The sequence below is a fragment of the Molossus molossus genome, unplaced genomic scaffold (genome assembly GCF_014108415.1).
Source record: "Molossus molossus isolate mMolMol1 unplaced genomic scaffold, mMolMol1.p scaffold_m16_p_8, whole genome shotgun sequence".
Lineage (NCBI taxonomy): Eukaryota > Metazoa > Chordata > Mammalia > Chiroptera > Molossidae > Molossus > Molossus molossus.
The window spans coordinates 56,899,721-56,915,592 of record NW_023425402.1 but is presented as its reverse complement, the minus strand read 5'-3'; the positions used below and the strand labels follow the sequence as shown (position 1 = coordinate 56,915,592).

Sequence of the window (15,872 nt, the reverse complement as noted above, 5' to 3'; positions counted from 1 at the left end):
ATATGAATAAGAAAGCAGGGAACGTAGCATTCTTCATTTATAACATTCTTTCCTTTAAAAATTCCAATTTCCACATAATTAAAAACTTCTAATTAAGTTTTTCCCAATAAGGAGAGGTTTTATTTAAGAACAAACATGTACTTGTTTGAACACAGCCCTAGACGTTATTCATGTAAAGCCAACTGATGTAGTAACATAGCAAAGGAAAGCTGGAGCATTTTTTCAGTCGAGCCTTTGTGCGATTTACAAATGGCCAGAAAGAGTAGTTTTAGGAAAAGGCATGCCCTACAGGCAACCAGAACTGTATGGGGATATTAAAAAACAAAACAAAACACAAATACCACTCTGTGACTAAGTGTAAAGCAAATGAAAAGCGTGATATCTGGTTATTTACTTCCTATTTCCACTTTTTGTTGTGATCAGTTTCTTCAAGGTAAAAGACAGCTGTCACCTGAGAGCAGGTTGTTTTTCCTCCCTGGCTTCCAAGGAAACAAGTTCTCTTATCTTTACAGGAGAGAAATTTATCATATATAGAAACAGGAAAATATTAAGAAAAAAGAAATAGGCTGCAAAAGGATATAAATTTATGTTTATATTCATAGCTAATTACAAATATATATTTTTTATCATTTCTCTTAATTTATGTAACAGGAAATTTTAAAGATATTTAGCCATCTAGAAAGCCAGACACCTACAACACTTACCAACTGCCTCTTCAGGATTTATATCAATTAATAAATCATCAGGTAAACTAGGGCTTTTTATATACATTTGCAAAATGCAACGGATCCATGATCTCACAGTTAAGGCTTGAAAAGATACACAGCCTAAATTAGAAAGTGCTTCACATAACATGCTGTAAAGATAAATTGATGGATATTAAAAACAAAATTAAAGCCCAACCATAAATTCCCTGAATATAGAGATTAACAAATAAAGAAAAACATTTTCATAGTCTCCCCTTGTTGGCCTCGCAAACACAACTAATGCAGGCATGCATTTTTGAAAATGAACACTACAGATACACACAATAAGATATTTTAGATAAATACAGGGTTGGGCAAAAGTAGGGTTACAGTGTTTAAAAAATAACACAATTAATAAATAATAATATAAGAATTAACACTGTTTCATGTACTCACAACTGCAAACCTATTTTTGCCCCACCTTGTACTCTTGCTTTTATTTGTAAGGTTTTAATTTTAACCCCCCCCCCCACCCCCCCCCCCCCCGATGGCATGTATGTAGGGTTTATGCCAAGGGAAAGAGATAAGAAAATATGATTAAACGAGGGAAAGAGCCTGGCCGGTGTGGCTCAGTGGATTGAGTGTTGTCGGATGGACTGAGAGGTCCTGGTTCAATTTCTAGTCAGGGCACAGGTCCAGGTTGTGGGCTTGATCCCCAGCAGGAGGCAGCTGATCGATGTTTCTCTCTCACATCAGTGTTTCTATCTCTCTCCCTCCTCTCTCTCTAAAAAAAAATCAATAAAAATATATTTTTAAAAAAAAGAGGAAAAGAAAGGAAAGGGCTTATAACTAGCTAGGAGAGATAATAAGGAAATGGCAAGTAGAATGAAAAAATCAGTGGAGTAAATAAACAGAAAAGTGGTCGTGACCCTATAGGTAAGAAAAAAGTTAAAGTCAAGATGTGTTTCTGTGTGGGTCTACCGATCAATCCCAGTCCTGTCCCTTACTGTCCTGCTCCCCCACCACACAGTCAGTCATTGTTAAAGAATTCCAAAATAAGGTCTGACAAAAATTTTTTTTAAAATTCCTTCTATGAAGCCCAAGGCCTGACTAATTTGATTTCTAATCATTTTATAAGTGAGCATAAAAAGGATGAAAATGGTCTTAAGCTAACTATAAAGTGTTATGTAAAGTTAGAAATTAAAAAAAAATACATCTACATAATAATTCTAGAAATGTTGTTTTAAAATACTTTGAATATAAGTTGTCATAAAAAGAATACACAATATAGAAGAACTCAAGATAGGTCATTTATTATTTGCATAGCCATCCTAAAGCAATTTAACATCTATCTTTGCATTTCAGTTTTTTCAACTGTTACTAATACACTAATATTATTTTAAAACTAAAATAATTTCAGCAAAAGTGTTTAATAAACATAAATGTTTGTTGTTATTACAGAATTCTCAAGTTACAAGGGATCCTAAAAGTAATCCAACTGAAGCTGAACTTGCTTTACAACTGAGAGACAATGAGAAATGACTTCATGACTCTGTTGAATGACCTTCCTCACGAGAACACCTACCACTGCATCACTCTTCATTTTCACTGACTGGCAGCTTGGAGAGAAACTACACTGGTCTCTTAGGTGTATATATTTATTTTATTTTCCCTCATCTTAATATTCTTATTCAAACCTTCCCAGTTATACTATTTCTACTTTAAAATTATTCATTGTACATTTTTTGCCTATTGGGGTTCCTTAGATCACTTATGCAATGTGGCAGGGGTACTTATAGATAAGGAAAATAATATTCAGGGTAGTGAAGTGTCTTGTTTATAATCATCCAAGTTAAGAGTTAAATCTTTGAAAATCTAGCTGTTGAAAAGAAAGCTATCATTAAATCTAAAACTTCAATAACATACCAGTGTCTTATAAATTCAGCAATATTAATGTATAATTTCTTTCACAATGGTGAGTGCAGAAAGGTCATTTCAGGATAGGAATAAGGCAGTCCTACAAAAACTGTTTTTAAAAAAGGGCTTAAGCAGTAACAGGTTTTTTAAATTCTCACCTGAGGATATGTTCCTATTGATTTTTTAGAAAGGAAGGGGGACAGGGAGAGAGAAACATCGATTGGCGTGTCCCAGCTTGTGCTCCAACCAGGGATCAAATCTGCAACCCTGGAATATGTCCTGACAGGGAATCGAACCCGTGACCCCTCAGTGCACGGGATGCTTGAACCAACAGAGCCACATAGGCCAGGGCAGTAACATTTCTTTTAAGCAGGCCATGAAACATAAGTTAGCTTTCCTATTACTACTACTGTAAAAATGTTGATAAATCTAAAAGCAAGAAACTGCCAAAAATGAGAGTATATGTAGAAAAGATCAGGTTTTATTTGTGAAAATTTTTACTTTCTTGGTGTACTGATCTATCATGGATTTACATTAATGTGAATACCTGAAATAAAGTTACTTACCTATTTTGGAGGAAATGACTTAAATATCTTGCTACAACTTGAGGCCAGATGATATCATCCCAACCAAAAAGTTGTATCATTGCTACAACTGGCTGAGGCTGAAGATCTGAGGGAGCTGTGCTGGGCATGTCCATTGCTAGCAAAGTAAAATCTAAATATGAAATGAGAGAAACTTATGGTGAAAAATGGTTAAAATCTTTGTGCCCTCCCAAAAGTATATCAACAGTGACAAAAAACTTAGCCCTAAATAATGAACTTCATTATTTAGAAACATGGAACACAAAGCTGAAAGTGAAGTAAATTCGTGTTTTCAAAGAAACTTCTGTTGCAATCATCCAGATCTCCAAAAATGGGACCAGAATAATTTATCTCAGCATTATTGTTATGCATCTATAATGGCTCCCTCAAATTGCAAATTCTAAACCTGATGTTTCTAATGTGCTTTCCTCATTCAAAAACCCATTTTAAAAACTATTTCTGGCATCTGCTCTTCTCCAATCAGGCTAATTTACTTGCCACCTGCCACAGATGAAGAGTTCACGCTTACCTTAGACACTGCGTATTCTCTTCTATTAAAGCGCAATCTACAACGCATCTATGACACTCCACATCCTTCGGAACCCACTAAACCTAGAAACTAGAATTCCTTAGTTAGCCCTGTTAAGTAAATATACTATATTTTGTGATTTCCAGGGAATTCCCCAACTTAATCTGTACTATATTAATTTATGTTTGTCAATAAATTTCTTATTAAGCACTGCCTTCGTGTGGCTCTCTCAAACATGGCTATTTATTCTCCCTCACTGCTCATATAACTTGCCCTACAGATAGGGTGAGTTTACTCTTTAGTCCACATTGCTGCTTCTAGAACATTCTCTTTCCCTCCTTCTAAAAGCCTCTAGCTTTGTTTCTCACGTCACCAGATAATACCATCCACTAACTCTCCTTGTTGCATTGACCCACTGCTTCCTTGTTCATCTGCTCTCATTCCTTAAAGTAGCGGTTCTTAACCTGTGGGTCACGACCCTTTCATGGGGGTGCCTAAGACCATCGGAAAACACATATTTCAGATGACGATTCATAACAGTAGCAAAATTACAGCTATGAAGTAGCAACAAAAATAATTTTATGGTTGGGGGTCAGCACAACATGAGGAGCTGTATTAAAGGGTCCCAGCATTAGGAAGGTTGAGAACCACTGCCTTAAAGACTGTAACGCACTATCATACTCTCTAATAGCACTTGCCATAATCCTTGATGAGTTCTCCCAGTATCCTGATCTTTCAGTTTCTTGAAATCCTCTCCTCCAACGAATCTATCTCCCATGGTGATACCAAGAGATCTTGGCATTAACAATAAATACAATCTCTCCAAATTTCAACTTTGAGAACCCCACTTTCTGGCACCCAAGTGGCTTTCCAACTCTCCTCCTGTAGGTCCTCATCTCCAATGATTTGTTGATTCCACCAGGACCTACAATTCATTGATCCTACAACATATTCCTGTCACCCCCTGCCTTTGTGCCTTTCATTCCCTTTGTAGGTAGCCTGATTGCATGGTCCCTTATTATACTCATTTGTGTATGCCATCAGTTCCCTTGTTTCCTACTTGCTTCCATTGTACTTGCCTGGAAAAAAAACACCATCTGTTTAATTCCAGCTCTTGGTTTTCTCCCTACATGTATCTGCACCAGTACAAATGGCTGGTGAGCAACCATACCGACTGATATCACTGTAAATTTATGACTACAAACTTAAGGTGGGACAATAGTGCTGGTCTGCATTCCTATATTTCTCTAGCCCATTCAGGTTTTTGTTCTCCAGAGGACTACTGCAAACCCTTTCTCCTCCCTCCATCATTAGCCAGCAGCTCCTTCCCATCCTCACTTCTAGCTAATGCTGTTAGTTACTATTCCACAGAAAAATGAGAAACATCAGAAGAGAACTACCACATGCTCCCACCACATCTACCCAGCCACCTCCACTGGGGCCCATTTACTGTCTTCTCTTCTGTTATTACAGATGATCTGAGGCCAAGTCCTCTAAGGGATCCCATTTCTCCTGGGCACTGCAATACGAGGACACTCTGGCATCACCAATTTTCCCTCACTACAGAACATTCCTGTTAGCATTATAAATATGCTGAAAGTTTCTCCCATGTTATTAAAATATCTCCTTGATCCCACTTCCCCCTCCAACATTCCCATTTTTCTACTTCCCATAAACAGTGATGCTCAAAAAGATTTATCTATACATGCAGTCTGCAATTTCTGTTTTCACATTTTCTCTTGAATCATCTCAATCAGATCTTTGCCTCTACCACTACATCAAAACCATTCTTCAAGGTCACCAGTGACCTCCCTCTTGCTAAATCCAATGACCAGTTCCTAGCTTCATCTTACTTGGCCCATAAACAGCATCTGGGCTGTTGATCACTTCCTCTTCCTTGAAATGCTGTCATTTGATTTCCAGGGCACCATACTTTCTTGGTTTTCTCTTACTTCACCAGCATTCCTTTTGTAGTCTTTCTTAGTTCCTCTTTAACCTACAAATCTGAACATGGGATATCCTAAGGCCTTGTCCTCAAGCTTCTCTTTTCACCAATACTTACTCTACAGGTGATCTCATCCAGTTCACAACTTTACAGACCATTCATACATCAGTAGTTTCCAAATTTAAATCTCCAGCTTGGACGTCTTCCCTGAACCTTAGGCTCACCATCCATGTGTCTACTTAACCTCTCTACTGGGATTTTAATAGATAGCTTAAAAAAAAAAAGTCCAATATCAAAATCCTAGTCTTCCCTCATAAAATCTACTCCTGCCACACCCTTCCTCATCTCAGCAAAACCAGAAAATTCTCTCTTTATCTACTTTGCTTAACATATCATATCCACTTCAAAAATTCTATCAGCTCTATCTTTAAAATACTTTCTCTACCTTCGGACTAGAAATCCGACCACTTGTCACCACCTCTACTGCTACCACTGCAGCCCAAGCTGTTCATTTTATGTTGTTGCAACAGTTCCCTAAATGGCCTCCCTGCTTCTCCCCTTGCCTTCAGTCTATTGTCAGTCTAGCAGCCAGAGGGTTTATATCACTCATCTGCTCAAAACTTTCCAACAGCTTGCAATCTCAGAGTAAAAGTGAAAGTCTTTACAACTGCACACAAGGCAGAATACAAACAAGCTCGAGCCACACTGGCCAGGGCAAGCTCTCATTACCTCTTGATCAATCTCTGACTACACTCCATTTCTATACCACATGAGCTTTTATGGCTTCCCTATAGTTTATCAATCACACCAGAGATGCTCTGGCCCCTGGACTTCTGAATAGAATGGGTCTCTCTCCCCCATTAGGTTTGCTCAAATGGTACTTACTCAGGCCTTCTTGACTACTCTATTTAAAATTACAACCTGCCTCTGGCCTTCCCTCTCCCTATCTTCTTCTATATTTTTATTTTTCTCCACGACACTTATTACTTATTACATATTACACGTCACTTATTTATTTATTGTTCTCTCTCCCCACTAGACTATAAGCTCCATGAGAACATGTAGCTTATACATGAGAAACAGAATTATAGTCCTGCCCTGGCTGGTTTGGCTCAGGAGTGGACCTAAGGGTTGCAGGTTCGATCACAGCCCCAGTCGGGGTCATGTGGGAGGCAACCAATCAATGTGTCTCTCTCACATCCATGTCTGTCTCCTTCCCCTTCCACTCTATCTAAATATCAATGGAAAAATATCTTCAGGTGAGGATTAATAACAACCACCAAAAAAAAGAAATTACAGTCCTTTTTCCTACTGGTATTTCACCGATGGCAATAAAAATGTATATTCATCAACTGTTTTATTTATTTATTTTAATGCAGGCAAATTTTACCTCCTAAACTATCTTTATTTCAAAACAAACCCCAAACCCACACATACTTTGGTTTATATTTATATACCATTTACTTTCAGCACCTAGGACAGCACTAACTAAACACGTGATATCTTTTAAGTTCCTGGGATGATGAATAGAAGAAAGATAAGTAATATCGGTTACTAATGACTGCTTTGATTATACTGATTGAATATCAATTTTTTTTTTCACAGACATTATAGTAGTTGGAAAACCATTGCCCTGTCACAATTTTTCAATCTATTATTGTTTATATTTTAATTATGGAAATGCTACCAGAATTTGAGATCTTTTAAAACTTGTATCATACAGTCTTTAATGTGGTGCTTTTAGCTCAGCTTTCCTCATTCACATAAGGGTAAAATAAACTTTGGTTTAGATCTTAGGTTTTTTTTTTAAAGCATTACAATGAAATACCTTCATATAAGTTGCATTTGAAGACATGTAGTCACCATGTTGATCTCTGTCTATTCTAGTCCTTGTTAACATATTTTTGGCAAAATAGCCCTTGAACACTCTCAGAAAACTGCATATATGCACATATATTCAAATTCTTGCCTACAATGTCATATGACTCAGAGTCCCTTAAAGCCTAAAGCCATGTCATTAGGCTAATCAAATTAAGTAAAAATTACAACCTAAAATAGAATCTAGTAATGTTCAGAACAATAACATTGCATATATTTGATGTTATTCTGATTTCACCTGCTTGGTATTGAAGTGGAATTCCTGCTATATCGTTTTGCTCTTTACACAAGTTAAGTTCATTTATTACTGAGATTATGGACACATATAATTTGAAAATAAACAACCTGGACTAGAATAAATCAAATGCTACTTTACTTTCCAAACCCCGAATGCATAAGGAAAGTTTATGCACACTCAATAATTTTTTAAGATTGAAAACTATCTTATTTTTAGCAGTTAACCATTTTATTTTTACCTTTATATAGAGGAAAATAATAAGCCAAAGGATCCTAATTTTACAATAGGTAATTTTTTTCATCTTTCTGGTTGTCAAAATATTTATTACACTCTTATAAAATAATAGTTTGTTACCAAACAGAAGAAAAAACTGACAAGAGTTTTCAAAATGAGAAACTAATTAGCAAATCACAAAGCTGACCTGCAGCAGCATCCGCAAGTTGTGAGAACGGCACTGTTTGTGACATTCTCTGACTCTTCAAAAATGAAAAGAAATGTCTCCACAGTGCACTGGCAGCTGCAGCAAGGTGGCACTCTTTAGCCGGCAATGAAAACTGCACAGCTAGCTCCACGTTTTCCTTTTGAAGTTCCTGACACAACTGTTGACGCATATTCCTAAAAAGAAATAACAACATAGCTAACACCCAACAAATGCTTACAAAAACCGTCTTTAAATACATTTTGGACTTTTAACATTTATACCATATGAAAATGGAAGGACCATTTTATATAATTAAAACCTTTATGCCAAGACATTATGCATTTCTGGTTATTTGATGGATGAATGATGGCATATTAAGCACCATAAAGTTAATGTTAATTACTAATGTCAACCATTAATTATATGCTTTTTAATATGTCAGATCTAAATGAGAAACAGGCAGCTTGAGAATGGAAGTCTACATTTTGCAACTCACTATGACAAGTGATTTTACTTACAATCTAGACATAAAAACAATTTTTTAAACCATTTTCTCCTAAAAGCTTTAGGACACTGATGTACCAAGAGAAAAGTAAGCATATCTGGCTTATGTGCAGTTCCTAAATTAAAATATTTTCCTTGTTCAGAAAAGACATTGGCCTTGAACTGTTATATAAAACTGTGACGGATACAATCTTAGCACTTTGGTCCCAAAAGATCCAGTCATTTTCACATAGCACACAACAATAAACAATAAAGTTATGCTCTATAAGATAGCAAAACATGAATTCAGTACTGTATCAAATTTTGATTCATCAATGGCTCACTTCAATTAAAAATTCAGACATAGAAATATAAGAGGGAGAAGTACTAAGAGCTTATAGTGATCTAGAATGAAAGGCATTTATGCAATATGTCCAGCAATTAATAATATGATTAAAACTAAATGTACAACCATGATATTATTCCTTTTTCTGTTTATATTAGTGCTATATCAATTGAGAATATAAAACAATGCATGGATACCATCCTTAGATTTTCTTTCTTCAATTAGAGAAAAAGCAGTGGAAAGTAATGGATGGAGCTAAGGAAAAAGACTTCCTTTGATACCAGTCCTATTTCATTTAAAAATAGTACTTTGCAAATAGAAAGAAATATGACATTAATCCCAACATTCCTGATGATTTAAATCAATTTATCTAGGGGAAGTGGACATATGAAATAACTATACAAAATGCAGAATTAACTAGTACATGTTCCTAAAGCAATTCCATAAAAAGATCAAACTGGTTGCAAGACTATATCTTAGGACTTTTCATATAACTACACATAAGCAAATATTACAAGTATCAATGATATAATATTTGGACTCTGTGACCCTTTACACTAGAATTCTTGCTTAGTATTTAATACTACTTCAAGTACTGAAAAGAAAGTGTACAAATGCCTGGGGAAAGAATATTACAGCAAGCAATTCTCATAAAAGCTAACCAAATATCTGCTATGTTCTCTCTGTGTAAAAATCTGCCCGAGATGCTTTCAACTCGAACTAGTGGCTAGAGAACCATTCCAGGTCCTTTAGCTTTGAGTAAGATGAATATCAAACCACTAAAATCCATTTGGCAACTAACTCAACTGCCTATATCAACATAGCAAAGTTCCTGAGTACATTTCAACACACCAGAGTCCAAGTAAAATAATACCACCATTTGCACAACCTATTTATAGCTTTTTCAAAGTACTGGTTTCAAAGGATAATAAATAACTTATTATACTTGGATTGGATGGATATTTCCCACTATTTCTAAATATATAAGCTTTTCTTCAGTAAATAAAACCTATTGCCTAGGAAGGGGTATCATTTCTGATCATCTTCTATGTGCTAGAAATTCTTTTAAGTAAAAATCAGAACAATTCTGTGAGATAGATATCAGTAATCCTCTTTATAGATGATAAAGCTGATAGCAAGAAAGTAAAATAATATACCTAAGTGTCACATGGCTAAGAAGGGCTGGCCCTGAAATCTGAACATAAATCTGACTCGGAAGCCTGTACTTTTCTCTTACATACCAAGACACTCACTCTTATGCACTAAGACAGACACACACATGATAAATTTTCTTCTCCCCCTACTTGGGTGGAAGAAATTTCACCAAACCTAAAAAGAAGCTGGACAAGCCCTATGTAGCTTTGCCTTGGGAAAGCCAGGAGCAACACCAGAATTCTGTATGAGAAAAAACTGTTAAGAAGAGATACCGAGAAAAATGCATTCAAAGCAATAATTAAAATGGCCAACAAAGCTGAAATACTTTGATCTCTCCAGAACAAAATGTTGAGGTACCAGGGCATATAACTAAGCGTTACTATGGGGATCTGATTGAGAGCTCTGAAAAAACAAACCCCTAGATAAAAAGTTAAAGTTAGCAATTATACTCTCCAAGGTAAGAGTTAATATAGCAAAAACAAGTTCCAATTAAGTATAAGACACTGACCCAGAAACAGACTTGTTTTGGAAATGTGCAGTCCACCCAGTATTATGGTTTGAAAAGAAGCTATATATCCTGAGAATATGCAAAATACTTCCTGCTGGATGGTTTGTATGTTCAAGCAGTATCAGTCTGGATAGGAAAATGATAATCTGTTATTTCAACACAATGCAAAGTCATTTAAGAACTTATATAATTTCTGTAAACATGAAGAAATCAGAGAGGCAAATGCAGGAAATGCCAAGGATTTACTGTAATGTGGATCTGAGGGAAGAATCAAATTTCTGCACTGTAGGCAAAATAATTAGAAATACCTATGCTGTCATAGGAAATTTTTTAAATCATATTTTCTATACCAGAAAACTAACTACACAAAGACTACAGAAGAATAAATTTATTATGTTAGATATTGACAAAAACACTATTAAAAGAAGCTCTGTCACTAGAGGTAACATTATTAAACATATAAAATATATAAAGAATCTAATATAGTTCTAGATGTCATGACTATTTTACAAACCATTTTCCACATCCTTCTACAAAGAGTAGAAAAATATAAAAGTAAAATTGAATATATATAAAAGTAAAAATATAAAAGCACAAAAGGTAAAATGTGATTTTCAGTCAAAAACAAAAAGAAATATCAAAAGAGATGTAGACTCTCCCAACACTTGGTGAAATGTTTTGAGTAGACAAGCTTACTGTGGGTTAAAATCACTTTGGAAATACACATGTGGAAACATACATGCATAACTAACCCACTTACATTCTAAAAGATGCAATATAGTCGAGTGGAAAATAAAATTTTCTGAATGTCATTATTCAAACTGCAGCTCACATAATAGAAACAATAGCGACATCCAGCATTTATTGGTATTGACCATATGCCAAGCACCATGCTATGTGTTTCATAAAGCATTATTTCTCACCCTATGAATTAGGTACAATTATTATTCAAATCTTATAAATGAGGAAATTGAGGTAAAATAAGTAAAATGTTGGATAACTCAGATAGCTGGTTATTAGCAAAGCTACTCAGAGCTGTGTGACTTTAAAAACAAAACAAAAACAGCCCTGGCCAGTTTTGCTCAGTGGTTAGAGCACTGGCCGGCAGAAAGAAGATTCCCAGGTTCGATTCCCGATCAAAAGAACATACCTGTTATGGGATCGATCCCTGGCCCTGGATGGGATTGTGTGGGAGGCAACCAATTGATGTGTCTCTCTCCCTCTCTCTTTCTCACTCTCTCTCCCCCCCACTTCATCCCCCCCAACTCTATCTAAAAATCTCAATGGAAAAAATATCCTCTAGTGAGGATTAAAAAAAAAAGTACTCTCCCAATTTGTGTTTGAAGAGACAAGAGGGACAATCATTTACTATATCCACTGTTAGGTTTACTGTAAAGACCATACAAAATAACATCCTCGAATGTGTTTAGAAAACTATCATTATACTCTGCAAACACCGAAACTTGTACATACCTAATGACCCAGGCCTTCACGCCTTCTCTTCGAGCTCTGGGACTGCCCCTTTGGCTTACCCCGTTACGTTCAAGTACATTCCTGATTCCTCTATCTGCTATTTTGCCCTTCTTGCCAATATTTGTTTTTCTGTTTTTATATTCCACTACTTCTTATTGTGATTTCACACATTTCACTTACCTATCTCGCTGCCTACCTCTCCACCCCCACACAGACACACAAATGTGCTGAAGCATCTATCACAGGAGAGGCCCTGACACCGTGACTGCTGTACCTGCCGGCCTGGTCTCTGAGGTACGTTCCTCTCTAAAAACTTGGGCAGGCTTCTGGAGACACCTACTGGACTACTACATCCATGTTTTACCTCTAATTCTGTATGCTATTCTTTCTCCTGTAACTGATCATGATGGAACAGGAATGACAGCCTCTGCATCGCTTTCCTGGAAGTCACAGTTCTCTATGTAATGATACTTCTGATACCATATTCTTCAAAAATGTTAAGAACATTGTTTATTGATGCACCATGTATGACATAGAAAAAGCATAATATAATCAATGTGACTGATAAGAGCTAAGAGAAAGCAAGGAATTAACAATTAATAACTGAATTACTCTTTTAGTGCTACTCTAAACCTGGCAACTTTCTTGAATTGATATTAGTGAAAACTACAATGGAAAGGTCTGAGTTAAAAAGTTATTCTAAACCACTATGAGTAATTATTTCAAGTATGTGATTAATCTGACTAGTAAGAAACTGGATGGGAACTGGCCATTCTATGACCATTTGTAGTTGCAGCTAAACTCACTAAAAACCTTAGGTACTCTGAATCCTCTTTTGTCATTCTTGCTCACAATGGTAAAAAACAGGGCTATAATTTGCTTTACTACCTAGAAAGAACATAACATAACCAAAGTAATGACATTACTACAAAAAACTAAACAAAGATTTAAAGCTAGAAGTTACCCTAAAAATCATCCAATTCAATCCTGTCTTCAAAAAAATGAGGGGGAGAAAAAACACCCTCCAGGTATGAGAGACTTCTGCAAGGCTTCACTATGAGATAATGGTAGCTTGAGTCCTGACCCCCAACTCTGTGCATACCCAAGTTATCAGGAAGAGGTGACAAGCAGAAACCAGACTGGCAAGGAACAGCTCGGGCATACCTTGCAATGCCTCCCTGTAACAGATGCTTCAATGCATCTGCATGTGTGCAGAGGAGCAGGTGGTGATGGGTGGCAGATGACTGAGTGAATATGTGAGATCAAAACAAGGAGTTTATTGGCTGTTTGGGCAATCAAGGACTACGACATATAAAAAGTACAGTACTAGCTATGATGCTTCCAGACACATATAATACTCCATTAAGGAATATAAGGGCTCCACCAGGTGTAAGAAAAACTACCCAAATGAACATTTGTTTAGGAGACAGAAGATGAGCTTGTGACCCTGGAAATCTTCTGAGACTTCATTTTTCATATGTTAAATGAGAATAATGCCCTACTATCCTCCATGGAGCTGGCTCAAGTATCAAATCACACCATTTAGGTAAAAACAATATATAAACTATAAGGCAAGATAATATTTTAATCGCATTGCTACTGTTTCTAAATCCTGATACCCATGGTCTAGAAAGATGCAGTAAACCATTATCTAGAAAGACATGGGCTTTAGAGATTAAGTACACCAGGGTATAAATCCCACTCTGTCAACTACTAGTTGCATGGCCATTTCCTCATCTGTCATTAAGGACTGTTAATAAGAAACATTCAATAAATGGGGCAATTATTATTATTGGCCAAAGAATAAAAAATTGTTTATTGAGCAATGACATGCCAACACTATTCTACGTCTTCTAACTTTACTAATTAGTTTAATCCTATAGGTACTATTACTATCCCCGACAAGGAATCTCCATACAGAGAGGATAAATAATTTGACTGGCTCTTGCTGTTAGAAAGCAGCACAGCCAGAATTTGAACCCAGGAAGCTGAATCTAACTACCATGCAATTATGCTATAGCTACCTCAAATACCATGTTACTAATGAATAATACATGTTTTAAATGTCACACTGCTGTATTTATTCACCCCTATGCCAAGTTCCATATAAAGGTGGTTGCAAATTAGTATAACATCCAATCCCAGGTGGCAGACCAGATATGCACACATATAAAGTTGAACACTTCTGGGGAGTATAGACTATTCTAAGGGATCCCAAAGGTCAAGGACATGATAATTTAAAAATTTCCTGTGGCCCACAATTAAGTTAATTTGTAAGACTGATGAAAAAGAATAAATCAGGATCCAGTGTTAAGCCTACCAAAGCAAGCATGTTTATAGCAAGCTGCCTTATGGTTTTACAGAATAATACTAATGAAGTACTTAAAATGAGGTTGCTTGTGCCTATCTCAAAAAACATGGTATGGTATGAAAAAGTCAATAAAAGGTGATTAGTTTTAGAAATTACTCTTATAATTCTATTAATCTTATATTTAAGAAGATTTTGGGTCTCAAATCACTTAAGTGTTTCAGTAATATTTCACTGCATTTTATGGTACACCAATAACAAGGCTCTACCTTAGTAGTTCTCAGTTTTGATCACCATCACAATCATCTCTGGAGCTTTTAAAAAATACTAATGTGCTGGCCTTACTAAAGCTCTTACTGCATCTCCAAGTTTGGGGCCAAAGTATAATCATTATTTTAAAATTTGGATTCAGTAGGTATTGCCGGGGGGGGGGGGGGGGCTGGGAGTCTACATTTATATTAGGCAGGTGCTGCTAGCTCATGGACCACACTTTAAGCTGTCACCTTCCTGGCTTTTCTTGTCTATAAAATGGAAACAATAATAGTACCTACTATTAGTCAAATAGTAAATTAACTCATTAAAATAAAACAGAATAGGGCTGACACATATATTCTCAATAAACAATCTCTGATTTTCAGGCCAATAATAAGTACTTCATTTATTAAATGAGTCCTATTTAATTCATGCAACTAGTAGCCCTCACACCCAACTGAGTGGCAACACCATACAAAATTATGTATTAGAAGAGGGTTGAGACCCAGTCCTCTACTCTGTAGGAATAAGTGTAAAACAAAGTAGAAGTTTTATATTAATTCAGAGAAGAAAGATCATTGAGGGCAGCAGAAGAAAATGAGCATGGAAGTAATTCTCAAAGACATGTTAAGGACGGAAGAGGCGGAAAAGAGAAAAGGAAAATCACAAAGGCATATAAAATCCATTCACTAATTCAACACGTACTACAAGTGTTCTAGGCAGTAGGCCTACCAAGCTAACATCAGACAAGAGTCTCTGCCCAGGTGCAGCTTATATTTTAACAAGAGACATAATTAAACGTAGATATTTAACATCTGAGGTTGTGGTAGGCTTTAAAGATAAAATAAAAAGTCAACTCAAGAGGTTGATGAGTGATGGGAGCTAGTATTTCAACTATAATGATCAGGAAACATCTTCAAGAAGCTGACATCTAGGCAAAGATATATGAGGGGAGAGGATTCCAGGGAGAAGAAACAGCAAATGCAAAGGTGCCAACACCGGTGGTTTCACGGGCTCAGAAACAACAGTCAGGAGACCAGTTGGCCGAAGCACCATGGCCACAGAAGGAACAGCAAATGAATTCAGAGGTAGCTGGGTTCCAGATCGTGTGGGGTCTTGTAAGCTATGGTGAGGACTCTGGATAAAATC

The 15,872-nt window shown here is 36.3% G+C and overlaps 1 protein-coding gene across 5 annotated transcripts in view; it reads right to left on the bottom strand.

Annotated features, from left to right (window-relative positions):
* MMS22L (MMS22 like, DNA repair protein) overlaps positions 1-15,872 on the bottom strand; it is a 122,670-nt gene that overhangs the window by 27,028 nt on the left and 79,770 nt on the right. For 4 of the 5 annotated variants that reach the window (XM_036248730.1, XM_036248732.1, XM_036248734.1 and 1 more), the window contains 4 exons: positions 10,691-10,816; positions 8,199-8,392; positions 3,170-3,320; positions 705-856 (listed from right to left, as the gene is read on the bottom strand). In XM_036248730.1, the coding sequence (XP_036104623.1) occupies positions 705-856; positions 3,170-3,320; positions 8,199-8,392; positions 10,691-10,816 (623 nt within the window). The remainder of the gene's footprint in view (positions 1-704; positions 857-3,169; positions 3,321-8,198; positions 8,393-10,690; positions 10,817-15,872) is intronic. The other variant, XM_036248731.1, reaches the window with a different exon arrangement.